Source organism: Rattus norvegicus, chromosome 1 (genome assembly GCF_021556685.1).
Source record: "Rattus norvegicus strain SHRSP/BbbUtx chromosome 1, alternate assembly SHRSP_T2T, whole genome shotgun sequence".
Taxonomy (NCBI): domain Eukaryota; kingdom Metazoa; phylum Chordata; class Mammalia; order Rodentia; family Muridae; genus Rattus; species Rattus norvegicus.
The window spans coordinates 165,940,965-165,954,717 of record NC_141534.1 but is presented as its reverse complement, the minus strand read 5'-3'; the positions used below and the strand labels follow the sequence as shown (position 1 = coordinate 165,954,717).

Here is a 13,753-nt window from a genome sequence, read left to right as displayed (position 1 = left end):
ATGTCAGTGGGTTCACACAGTGTGTGATATTCCATGTCAGTGGGTTCACACAGTGTGTGATATTCCATGTCAGTGGGTTCACACAGTGTGTGATATTCCATGTCAGTGGGTTCACACAGTGTGTGATCTTTTGGGTTTAGCAGTTTTCATTTAGCATGTTTTTATATTTGCATATTATCTACATATTATATATAGCACTTAATCTTTCTGAGGATGTACCCCACTTTCTTTATCCATTAGCCTTGGATGGACATTTGGGTTGTTCTGTCCTTTGACTATGATAACATTTGAGGGCAAATTCTTGCTTGAGTGCCTGTGTTCAGCTCTTTTTGGTAAGAACCTGGGAGTAAGATTGTTATTGCCAGGCAGTGGTGGAGATTGCTTTTCATTTTTAATCTCAGCAGGTCGATCTCTGTGAGTTTGAAGTTAGCCTGGTCTACAATGTGAGTTCCAGGACAGCCAGGACTGTTACACAGAGAAACCCTGTCTGGAAAATGCAAAACAAAACAAGACAAAATAAAACATTGTTATTCTCTAGTTCTAGCTTTTAACATTTTGAGACATCATGGAACTTGTCCTCTGTGATGTTTTGTGTATGTTTGGCCCAGGGAGTGGCACTACTAGGAGGTGTGGCCTTGTTGGAGTAGGTAGGTGTATCACTGTGGGTACGAGCTTAAGACCCTCACCCTAGCTGCCTAGAAATCAGTATTTTGCTAGCAGCCTTCAGATGAAGATGTAGAACCCTCAGTTCCTCCTGTACCATGCTGCCACTGTGATGATAATGGTCTGAACCTCTGAACCTGTAAACCAGCCCCAATTAAATGTTGTCCTTATGAGAGTTACCTTGGTCATGGTCTGTTCACAGCAGTAAAACCCTAACTAAGACATCCTCCTTGGTGGCAACAACGCTGATCTGTAAGGGTTCTAGTTCTTCTGTGTCTTGTTAGTGCAGGCTGTTAATAATTATTATATTGTTACAGTGTCCTCATGGGGATGAAGTGACTCTTCACTGGCCTTCCCTTGAGTTTCTCTAGCACCAGCGCTGCTGGTCACCCGGTTGTTCCAACACTGTCTGCTGAGGGAGGAGCTTATTTCTGCCTTGCATAGCCCTGGTACCTTGCTGTTGGTATGTTGTGTTGGTTGATCACACATACTCAGGTTTAATCTCTACACTTCAGTCTGCTTTGTTCCTTCCTTTCGTTGGCCATCCTCCGGCCTTACCATCTTGTTTTGATTGCTACTGCCTTCCGGTAAGTTTTGAAATCAGACAGTTTAAGTCTTCTTTTGCTCTTTTCAATCTCTTTGTTATCTGTCAGCCTCTTCTGAGTCTATGGGAATTGAAAATTGGCTTTTCTATTTCTGTAGAAAAGGCAGATGGGATTTCGGTAGAGAGGTGTTGAATCTGTGAATGGCCTCGGACATTGTTGCTGCCTTGACAGTTTCCAGAACATGAGATGTTTTCCATTTTATTTTGTTCCAATTTGGGTATACTTTGTATTTCTTGCCTAATTGTTCTGGCTAGAACTTAGTTTGGATTATGAGCTAGATTTTTTTTTCCATTTTTCGAAGCTGAGTGTATGAATGGCCCACATTTTGCTTGTCCTCTGTCTGTGAACTGTTGGGTTATTTCCACCCATTAGCAGTTGTGAATAAGGCTACTGTGCCCACAGATACACAAATCCTTTCTTTCTTGGGGATATATCCAGGAACACTTGCCAGAGTACATGAATCATCCTTCCAATATGCTGATAGATTAGTTTTGCTAATATTTTATGGAAGATTTCAGTGTATATGTGTATTTATAAAGTATAGTAGCATAAGGTTTCCTGATGCTATTTCATTTGGCTTTGAGTGGTATTGATCTCATAGTGACTTTAAAAGTCCCTTCTATCCCTCCTTTCTCCCCTTTGAGCTGCATTGGTATTATTATTAATATTATTTTAAATAATTATAGGGTTGACTAGTCAAGTATGCCTGCCTCCACACTTTTAAACTTTTATATTTAGTTCTCCTGATAGTCTTATGATTACCGATTTAACTTCTTTATGTATGAAAAGTCTGTTTTGATTTTCTGTTTCTTCTTGAGTCATTTTTGGTAGCTCATGTATTCCTAGAAATTTTTACCCTTTTCCGAAACGTCCACATGGAATTCCATAGTGGCTGTGTTAACTTACATTCCTTTTACCTCATATCCTTGCCAGTATTTATTATTAATTAAAAAGTCTATGTTTTGGTCATAGCAGATACTTAGTGTTTGCTTGCCTCTTGTTTTAGGAATATTAACTTTTCTTATAACATTTATGAGGTATGCCCAACTGTCATTTCTGGGGTTCAGAGAAAGCAGTTGTCTAAGAAGGTATTGGTGACAGTCACAGACCTGGCACATTAAGGGTTTGAAAGAATCATGATAGTCTGAGTCCGGAGTCTTTTTCAGGGCCCCAGGTAGCTCAGACTGGCCTTAGACTTACTATGTAGCTAAGGATGACCCTGCACGCCCTAACCTTCTGGCTCCACCCACTGAGTGACAGGGTTATGCATAGGCCACCACATCCTGTTTTCTGAGTGGTGCTAATGGAATCCAGGGCTTTGCACATGCTGTGCAGACACCCGATCAATGGCTGCAACCTCAATGCCAGTCTTCTGTTAACTACAATTCATACTGCCTTCCTTAAGTAACAGAGATACCTGCCTTATTCCTATGTCACTGTGCTATTTTCTTGGTGCTTGTGTGGGTGGGAACACGGTTTCTTTTTTCTTTTCTTTTCTTTTCTTTTTTTTTTTTTTCAGAGCTGGGGACTGAACCCAGGGCCTTGCGCTTACTAGGCAAGCGCTCTACCACTGAGCTAAATCCCCAACCCCAAGGAACACGGTTTCTTATATTCCCAAGTAGGACTTGGGCATCCAGAGACAGCATGATGTTGGGACTCAGCCTAGTGGAAAGACTAGCACACCCTTTTGCAGTCACATAGTGACCTGAAGGACTCTGAACCGTCCTTTGGAAGTTAACCACAGTCCTCAACCAGAACTGTTTGGTTCTGTGGGAACAGTGAGAAGGAATTGATTTTTAAATCCACTTATCTGAAAGGTTTGATGGCGACTCCCCCAAGATTATACTTTTTGGGTCTCTAACATTTTAAGTGGACCCAGGTCTTTGATATGTCATATCCTGAGAGAGGCAAATATGTTTGGTTGATCTGTGCATAGATTCTGTTTCTTTTGTTTACTTTCTTCACCATTGTCTTTCAGGCTCATCCAAATGCACAGAAGAACCTCCTTCAGGTGGACCAGAACTGTGTTCGCAATTCCTATGATGTGTTTTCTTTGCTGCGGTAAGAAACTCCTTGGAGTCTCCTGGATTTGGATACAGGTCTCACTTGTACATCTGTGGTGCTGAGGTGTGAGGGAACGTGTTAGGGCTTGAGAAGCCAGCACTCAGGCTTAGCATTTTTTAGTAAAAGCTCCATAAATTCTCTTGTTCCAGTGATTTAAGTTTATCTCCTTGACAAAATCTTTGAAAAGCCATTTCCTCTCCTTGGATAGTGGGGAGAGCAGCTGAAAGTGCAGACCTTAAAACAGAGCACGTGGCCCTCGCTGGTCTGCAGAGCATGGACATAACCGGAGCTTATCAACGATGCTGCCCCAGGAGAGCCCACCAACAGTCCTAGGCGTGGCTTAGGCTTTTGGCTTGCTTGTCATCTTAAGAGGCCTATGTGACAGGCCAAAGGAGCTTTGCAGATATCCAAGGCTCAGAGGCTTAAATGCCCCAGCTCTCTGTATGGATTTGAATGTATATGAAATGCTTGGGATTAATTTTGAAAGATTTAAAAATTTAGCTTCAGTTTAGCATGTGGTAGATTATCAGGGGCATTTCCCAGGGGACATTTCCAAGTATAGTCAGTGCAACACTCAGCCTTTGTTCAGCTCAGAGTGCTAGTGGAAATTTGACTTGGGTAGCATTTTTCTAATGTTTACTTAACACATCATAAATTTTAGAGCATTACATATCCTCTATAGATCTTCTAGTGGAAGAATCCAGAAGGATTCATGAAGAATGGTTATTTTATAAACATTATACAAGTGGCCTTTCCTTTGTGAGCCTTGAATCGTATATTTGATGACATAGAGTTTGGTTATGTGACTTGTGAAAATTACTCTTGTGGAACAACAACCCTAAAGCTGCCACATATGCTTGATGACCTTATGTGTCTGAGAGGTATCTTCAGTTTGACTGCTTGGGATGTGTAAACAGATAGGGTTTACTAATTGAATGAATATTCTTTTGAGTCTGTTGAATTGGGGGTGTAATAAGTGATGAGTAGAGTGTCTAGGAATAGTTGACATGTGAATAAACTGCTCAATTTCCTGACCTCTGTTTTCCTTAGTAAAATGATAGAAAGAGCATTTTCTAAAAAGGTATTTTCTAAGTATGAGATTATATGATCTTATATATAATCTTATATATGATCTTATATAAAACAATAGAACTAGAAGAAAAATCCCCAACTAAGAGAAAAGGAGGCACTTGGGATAGTTAACAGAGAGGAGAGGATGTGCTAAAGGGTGCTGAAAGCTCTAAGCTATGCAGAAGAATAGGAGAGAAAGAGATGTGTTACCATGGGAAAGGCAGTGAGTAGGGCTGCAGGTGTAGCTCAGTGGAAAAGCACTCATCATGTGTGAGGTACAGAGTTCAATCCCCAGAAGCTCCAATTGTCCTGCTTACTCTGGTTCACTTAACTCTTCAGGTTCTTGTGGGAGAAGTGGTGTTCAGTTGTATTGTTTATAGGTTTTTTTTAAAAGAATTACCATTGTAATTCATTGCTACAAAACAATGTAGACTCACTTTTGGGTGTGGGGTGTGTGTGTGTGTGTGTGTGTGTGTGTGTGTGTCTGTGCATGTACACACGAGTACACACATGTAGGAGGAATATGCACATACAGAGGTCAGAGTAAGACACTGAATGTTTTACTCTATCACTTTCCACCTTACTTGAGGCAGGATCTCTCACAGCCTTTCATCTCTGCCAGGCTTGTTGGTTAGTGAGCTCCTGGGATCTTTCTTTTCTTCCTCACTACTGTGGTTACATCCTGTTAGCTGAGACCTCTTGCCAGCCCCAAGACTCAGTTTTTCTGAGCCAGATTAAATGTCTGTTTAGCAATCTAATTACCTACGTGCACTTCAGGAATCACCTTGTACCCAGAAACTCTAAGCTGTGCTTGTCAACGTGAACCTTGCTGCTTCTTTCAGATAGTGGCAGGCATCCACCATCTGCTCTGCTGAAAGCATTGCCCTGGGGAGCTCTCTGCTGTGGTAGATGTGGAATGCTTGCCGGGGAACTTGTTCCTCCCAGACTGTGTTTCTTTGTTCTTTTCTTTACTCACTTAACATCCCGAATGGGGATATTTTTAAAAATATATTTTCCTTTCCTATTTCTTCTTGATTTATAACATTTGTGCTACTTGGCCTATAATTTGAAAACATAGCCACAGCTGGGCACGTGTTCAAGTCTCTAATCCTGTCTCAGGTGGCACAGGTAGGTGGACCAAGAGCTTATCATTATCTTTGAGCTCTAGGCCATCCTGGACTACATGAGACCCTGTCTCCTCCTCTTCCTCTTCCTCCTCCTCCTCCAACCCCACCACCACCACCACTCACACTGTCTGCATTCCTTAACAGCCCTTTACTTCAGAGTGAGAACAGTAGTCTCCCAATTGCCTTTTTTAGGATTGTATGCTAATTAATAACCCGTACCAGCTAGGAGGCTTTGTACTGCTCATTTCCCCTAACTCTGAGGGAACCTGGGCTGTATAGTCAGCTTCAAGCCTGTACTATAAGTGAGACCTTGTCTCAAAATTAAAAATGAAAATTAATAAAAAGTTTCTTTATTGTATTGTGATCCTGGGAGCCATAGTTTCTTAGTAATGTTTGCTGGTGAGTTTGTGGAAAACTAGGGAATCTTGGTGAAGTTAGGACTTTGGAACACCTAGACCAGGGCCTGCACCAAAACCACATACTTCTCATGGGAGTTTATATCGTTTGTAGGAAAGCAAGTCAGGCGCTTTGGCTCACAGTGGAAACCCCACAGTAGTAGTCGAGTCTTCCAGAGTTGCCTTCAGTGTGTGTGGGCTGAGGCAGGGAACTTTTGTTAGCCCTAGAAAACTCTTGAGATTGCAGATTTGTTTTCCAGTAAACAGACAGGAGCCGTTTGGCTTTTGTGTTTCATACTTTGGGACACTCACCACAAGGTGTCAATGTTGGTCTTTAACTGACATTTGAAATTCCGGTTACTTTCCAATTTGGATGAGCAAGTGGCTGGAGGGAGAGCTTCCGCAGAGCATGAATTGGTGTTGTAAAATGCTACTCAATAAGCAGTTGTCTAACTCTAGCTTTTCTTGTTTTAGGGGCATAGGTAATTCGATAAAACTCAGGGGTGGGGGAAACTCTGGATTTTGCTGGTGTTGCCTTTAAATGCTTTTCGTGCTGGTGGTAGTGAGTTACTGAGTGGGTTAAGAGGGAGGGTCAGCATGGTGAGGCATACAGTTTTGAAGTCTATCCCTGGTGCAATCATGGGATAGACCGAGGATAAAGACAGGAGCCACAGGGTCACCTCTAATCTTGCCACTCTCTGAGGAGAAAAGATCTTTCAGGGTGTCATCCTCAGCCTCACCCCTTCATACTTTGTAAAGAGGGGGCCATATTGTCAGTTTTCTTCTCCTTTGAAGTGCTTCATCTTTTCCAGGTTAATACACAAAAAAACGGCAGTGACACAGTTCCTGGCTGTGGTCCTCTGCGAGGGCCTCCTACTAAAAGTGCGGGTTACTGGTAGACTGATGCAGGACTGGGTAGGACCCTTCCCTTTTGTTTGGTCCAAGCTGGTCTTGGAAATGGGGATGGTATTTGTCTCATCCAATTAGGAATGCTGGGAGGGTGGGTGGAGGACAGGGGTGAGAAGTCCCCAAGGCAGTTTCCATGTCAAGTCGGGGCACCTGGTGTACACAGCCTTCACTGTCGGCTCTTCTCTTCGATGTCTGAGTTCGAGCTTGTGCCCTGGCTTTTCCTCTTAGCATCATCTTCCCCTTTGCCTTCCTGCCATTCTTAGGTTCACTCCTGCTTTCAAAGTTAGCTGCATTCTCCCGGTCAGTCATGACTTTATGGTGTATGTCTCTTCACCGACGGCGTTGAAAGCTTCTTGAGGGAGGGATTCCTCACCTGGCCATGCCTCCCTTCATTGTCTGAACTCCCTGTGCCAGGGACTCTGCAGTATTATTGCCCCTGCCAGCTCTTCTCCACACACACACCTTCATCCCGCCTGTCTGAATGCTAGAAGCCCCAGTCTAGCTTCCTCATTCCTGCCTTGGACTCCAGTGTGTGCGTCTGTGTTTACCAGGGCTGTTGGGCATTCACAGTCATGGCCTTGAGGAGCCTCAACTCCACCTGGCCAGGTTCACTCATCAGCTTTGCCCTCTGCCCCTCTTCTTTCTCTTCTCTGGTATCAGCACCATGGTTCTAGAAATCAGAGTCATCTTTGTTTTCTGGCAATCTTCCGTCATTGGGGCTTAGTTGTCTCTGACCTCTCTCCAGTCTTCTCTGGGTGGCTTGTATGTCACCCTTCCCTGTTCTTCTGTCTGTCTTCCTGGGTTATGTCTTCGGCTCCGAACAGTCTTTTTGCTGCAGTTTGTTTTTTGTTTTTTAGCGGTGCTGTGCATTTTACAATAATTTAATTCAGGTAGTTGGAGAGCAGCTCTTGCTCCTGCAGAGGACCTGGGTATTTTTCTAGCACCCACATGGTAGCTCACGCCAACCATCTGTAACTCAGTTCTAGGGAACCCTATGCCTCTTTTGATCTTCATGCCCCCATATCTATATCTATATCTATATCTATATCTATATCTATGTCTATGCCTATGTCTATGTCTATGTCTATATCTATATCATCTATATCTATATCTATATATCTATATCTATATCTATATGATTAAAGGCGTGCACCACCTGGCCTGCACTGAGCTTTGAGGGCAGTACAACTCAACTCCTCTTCCTTTTGTGGTGAAACCTGTTCCTTTTTTTTCTTTAATAGATGGGGAAGTTGGAACACAAAGCAGGTGGTAGCTTACCCTTGGTCACAGCCATTAGTGTGAGAGCCACAGGGGAGAGACTTGTCCAGGTCCACAGATGGGTGCCGAAGCAGGTTCCAGTGTGTGTGCATTTTCCCGTCAGGGTCCATGGCTCTGGAATCAGGGTCAGTGGACTCGAATGCTGCTTATTTAGCCTGTGAAGAGCAGAGACAGGATACGTTTCAGAAAGATTCTCAATCAGAATGGAAATATTGGTATTCTGTGCAAGCATGGGTTAAACAAAAGCTGTATTTATATATAATAGCATATTTCTTTTTTATTTTCTCCTTTTCTGTCTACATATATAGATACATATGCTTGTATTCATCTTCATAAAGGCACACACACATTGTAGAAATAGGATTTTAATAAATGTTAGTGTAATTTTAGGTGGTCCCTCCTTTTACTTTTTGGCTGTTTTCCTCTTTAACCCCCCTTCCCCCATTCTTTGCCAGAAAACCACCCAAACAGAACCCACGTCCAAGTGATCCCCAGTCACACATCCGCTGTGTCAGCAGTCACTGCCTCATCTCTAGCTGTCTGTGTCTTTCCCACGGCCTGTGCATGTCATAGATACTGTGTGTGGATATGGTTTTAATTACTGACTTACAGAGTTGGAATGGAAAATGTACACAGTAATGGTTCTGCGTCTCAGTTTCCTGTTCACCATGGCATATGCAAGCCCCTCCAACTCATCCTTTTAATGATTCAATAACAGTCCCCACTGAGACTAAGACGTTTATCCCCGCCACTGTCCTGTTTTATTTTCACACGCACTTACGTTTAACAGTTTACTTTTGTGGGGCTGACGTTAAGAGCACAGGCTTCTCTCCCAGAGGACTCAGGTTTGATTCCCAGCACCCACATGGTAGCTCACAACTGTCTGTAACTCCAGTGCCAGGGGATTTGACACTCTCACACAGACATATCTACACACAAAACACCAATGAATGTGAAAAGGAAAAAAGTTACTTATGCAACCCAAGAATCAAGGACAGAACATTTAAAAAGTTACTTTAAATACCATTACAACTTTTAAAATATCAGTTGTGTAAGACAAAGTAAATAATGTAAATATAATCTTGTGGACATATGTGCTGTTTTAGTCAACTCTTCGCCTATGAGTTTCTCTTTTTTGTATTGTTTTGTTGTTTACTTTTTTTAAAATTAGCTTTGTTCTGAGGCAGTTTTATAACTATTCTATATGATGTGTGATGTGCTCTGGTGACTCTAACCCATTCTCTAACCACTTCCCCAGCCTTTCAACCCTCCTGCCTCCCTCCTGTCCTGTTCCCAGATTGTGACTTCAGTTTTGTTTTATAAAGCAGTTAGTATAACAGGGGTGTGTGTGTGTGTGTGTGTGTGTGTGTGTGTGTGTGTGTGTGTAACATATACACCCTTGGTTTTCGTTCCTTTATTTCTGTGCTACAGTCCTGGAAGAGGGGTCTTAAGAACGTATTGGGTTTCATTCTAAGATGATTCTTCCAAGGACACAAACGATATGTGGTGTTACCTTAAGTTTATTCTAAAAGTGAAAATCAACTTTATTAAAATTTTAATGGAAAATTTTGATTAAATGAATTTTCATATGAACTTTGGGAGAATTATCATTCTTTTTGGTTCTTTTTCTTTTTTTTCGGAGCTGGGGACCGAACCCAGGGCCTTGCGCTTCCTAGGCAAGCTCTACCACTGAGCTAAATCCCCAACCCCCTGAGCTAAATCCCCAACCCCGAGAATTATCATTCTTATGTTAGAATTCCTACCAAAGACATGTCTTTATGTTGGTCCACTTTGCTCATTTCCTCAGTAATATTTTGACTTTTTCTTCATGTGACCACTTGCCTTTATATTAAACTTGATCTTAAGTATGTTAGACTTTTTGTATATTATTTTATTTTATATATTGAATAAAATATTGCTACTTTATATTAGCTATAACTTTAATTTCTGTTGTGTGTACATATTGCTACCATAAGAAAATGCTACAGTTTTAAGGAAATCTTATTCTCAGTTACTATATCCAATCATTCATCATCTCCATCCCCTCCTCACCTTTTCCTGGTGTGCACTGTCAGGCATGGCTTCTTGTTTTCTGAGGCAAGTTCTCTCTTGGTTCTCTTGGGATGCACGTTGTCATCAGTGAGAGGGTAGTCTGAAGAGCATGGCGGAGCATGCCTGTAATGCCAGCTCTTGGGAAGCTGAGGCAAGGGGATCTTTGGTTTACTGGATGTTCAATAGAGAGTGGGAACATGGAGGGTTAATCCCACAAGTCATTCCAAAGCCCTGTGAAGGATTCTTGGCTTAGCATAAATGTTAATTTTCAGATGTTATTAAAAGGGTGAGTGAGGCGTAAGATGAGCGTGAAGAGGTGAAGAACGCCATCAGAGGCATTTGAGTACGCGGATCGTCTTCCGCCCAACGTGCTCCCTCTGTGCCCATCCTGGCTTGGGTTCACAGGGTTACTTTGCTCAGGGTGACTTTGTTTAAGATGTCACTTGGAATTAAAGCTCCACCATCCCACCCCTCATGGCTGCCTTGTAACTTCATTTTCACTGTGCCAGGCATGTTCTACGGCAGCTTTCCAAGGGGTAGTGATTTCACCCTTGTGTCTGTGCCAAGGAAAATAACCAGTTACCATTAAACACACCCCACCCATCACTTGATTTTTACATCCAGTTTTATTAAGAGAACATATCAGAGGCCTTGGAAGACTTAATACCTTATCTGTATCAGGTTATCACGGGCCCCGGTACCACGGTTGTTCTAAAGGTGAGTGCCACACCTTTGAAGGAAATCAGCATTTAACCTGTTATCTCCTGACAGTGTGTTTATAATAACTGTGTTCCCGCAAATAACTCCTTATGACTAGAAACACTCCATGCACATAGATAAGCCAGGTTCTACTTTGGGGACTTAGATTCTAGAGATTACTAGGGCTAGCAAGCAAGCAGTCTTTTTTTTTTTTTTTTTTTTTTCGGAGCTGGGGACCGAACCCAGGGCCTTGCGCTTCCTAGGCAAGCGCTCTACCACTGAGCTAAATCCCCAACCCCGCAAGCAGTCTTTTATTCATTGAAAGTTAGTAATAATTTCTAAATATTTTATGTTCTAGACATATCAAACTTATTTTTCTTCCCTGCTAAAGGCCTACATAGTAGAAAAGGAAAGAAAGTAGTATCCAGACATCTAGAATACAAATAGTATTCTGTGCTAAAATGTTTGTGTACTCTTATTTTTTAAGTTTTTTTTTTTAATGTATGTGAGTGTCTATATGTATACCATATGCATACTTGGTGCCCAGGAAAGCCAGAAGAGGACATCAGATGTCCTGGAACTAGAATTACAGATGCTTGTGAGCTGTGATGTGAGTGCTGGGAACCAAACATAAGTCTCTTAACAAACAGCCAGTGCTCTTAACTGCTGAGTCATCTCTTTAGCTTCTGCATACTTATTTTTATAGTACCATAATAGACATGCTACTGTTATAATTCTGTTTTATTATTAGGCAACTAAAACTCAGAGAAATTTAGCACATTGGTCCCAAGTTATTCATTTAGGAAGTCACAGAGGGCCCAGAAGGGCAGGTAACAAAGGCTTTACTGGTAGATTCTCCCTTTAGTGTGGACACGTCTCTTTTTCTTGATCTCTGTCTCTCTCTGTCTCTCTCTGTCTCTCTCTGTCTCTCTCTCTCTCTCTCTCTCTCTCTCTCTCTCTCTCTCATTCAGACCACTCAGTGTCAATCCTCTCAGTAAAATATCTTAGGTGGTGGATCCAGCTGAGCATAAAATGGGCCAGGAATCTTGATATCATGGATATCATGGAGACTTTCACATGGGCTCTGTTGGTGCCCGCCATGGCGTACTTGACCCACAGATGGTGTTGTGTGTGTTTGTCTTCACCATTATCTGGCAGTGTGGATGATCTAACACTGACTCCATTCCCCTACCCTGCCTGTTTCCAGGCCTCTCTTCCTTGCATTCACCATGGAGGTCAGATGGTTTTTTACATTAGCATTCTTTGTTTTGCTTTATTTCCCCCAATATTATTTGATTCTAGTGACAGAGTCAGCTTTGAACCTGAGTGGAGCTGGCGTTTAACAGTTATCTGGAGACTGGAGCTCATGAAAACTTTTGTATAAGGAAACAGTTGACTCAGCAGCATTTAAGAAGGAGCTAAGATTGTTATGTTGTATTGTTGAGAATATATTGTGCAGATGAGGTAGGCTATGGGCTGTTGGGCTGCAGCCATTAGATCATATTTGGAATCTTCTGCCTGGGTGCTAGTTTACTTTGATGAGAAAAAGCCAGGGAGGTGGCCAGCATCATGGCCATTTTAAAGTTGTCTTATAAGGACCAGTTGGAATAGAGGACATTTAGCCCAGAGAAGGAGCAGCTTTGAGAATTCACTTGGCTGTTGTTAAGCAGTTGTTTGGTTAATTTGGTGGATAACAATAAAGTGAACATCTGTTGACGAAGTATTCTCTGCCAGGGAAGTCACCTGTGCTTTATATTATTCACTCTGAGAAGGGGATCCCCCCCACCCCCCGGACACACACTTTTTTTTTTTAAATCTTTAAATCTCAGAAAATTGAGGCTCAGCACTGGGAATGACTCACTAAAGGTGGCACTGGGCCAGAGTTCTTACTTTCTTACTTACTTACATTTGTAGGTTTTTGAGCTCCTTAGGAAGGGATACATCTTGGAGGTATACTGTCCCTGAGAATGAGCGTTCTGATGCCCACATGTGCTGGTGTCTGAGGTGTACCAGATCCCATCTCTGGAAGATGAGATATAAGTTCTATCTTCACAGATGTTGCATGGCACTGGGAAATAAACAGACGACTTTTGGGTAGTTTTTTATTTTTCCCCTGGTTGTCAGGGACAGAGCAAAACTAGGGCAGGAATGGGGAATGCTGAGGATGGAGAGTCACAGAGGAAAAAATTGAACAAGAAGACTTGAAAAAGATAAGGCAGCAAGTGGAGTGGGCATCTGGAGGAAGAGCGTTCCAGAGAGGAGTGATCACAGGTATCACAAAGACCTGGGTGGGAGGGAGGGAGCTTGGTTTGTTTCAAGAACAGATATAGCCAATAGGTTGTCTTGTTTGAATGCAATGAACAGATCTTCCATAGGGTTTTAAATACACACCCCACGCCCCTCCGCTGTCCCATGTACAATATAAAGCTTGTTCAAGGGTTTTGAGCAAAAGGATATTGTGATCTCAGTTACATAAAGAAAATGATTTATGATCTGGGAGTTTATTGCCGTGGTTAGAGCAGGTCATGGCATTTCAGGGTCCTGGGTTTGATTCTAGTACCACAAAACAAAACATATAGACAAGATAAGAAATAGGAAAGAACAAATGTTAGTGGCATGGTAAGGCGGTGGTGTTGGCACAGCCTATGCAAGAGATAAGAGTGCCTTAGCCACAGTGAAGAAAGCAGTGTGTGAGGAAGAAATTGGACTTAGGGATAAATGTTTGCCCCATGAAACTAGGTGGATTGTGGTGGAATGATGAAAGCAAATGCTTCAGGATGCCTTGGATAAGGTAGGCACTGACAGGAAATGAGCGTGTTCATAACAGGTTAGGCTGAGATAGATACCGGGGAGGCTGTTGTATGCATATATGTGTTTGATCTCAGGAGCC

General features: G+C 42.4%; 1 protein-coding gene across 4 annotated transcripts in view; it reads left to right on the top strand.

Moving 5' to 3' along the window:
- The window catches only part of Uvrag (UV radiation resistance associated), a 256,155-nt gene that overhangs the window by 73,076 nt on the left and 169,326 nt on the right, over window positions 1-13,753 (top strand). For all 4 annotated transcript variants that reach the window (XR_015624349.1, XM_087558677.1, NM_001401542.1 and 1 more), the window contains 1 exon segment: window positions 3,247-3,329. Coding sequence is in view for 3 of the 4 variants with exons in the window: in XM_087558677.1 (XP_087414803.1) it covers window positions 3,247-3,329 (83 nt within the window). In the remaining variant the exon portion in view is untranslated.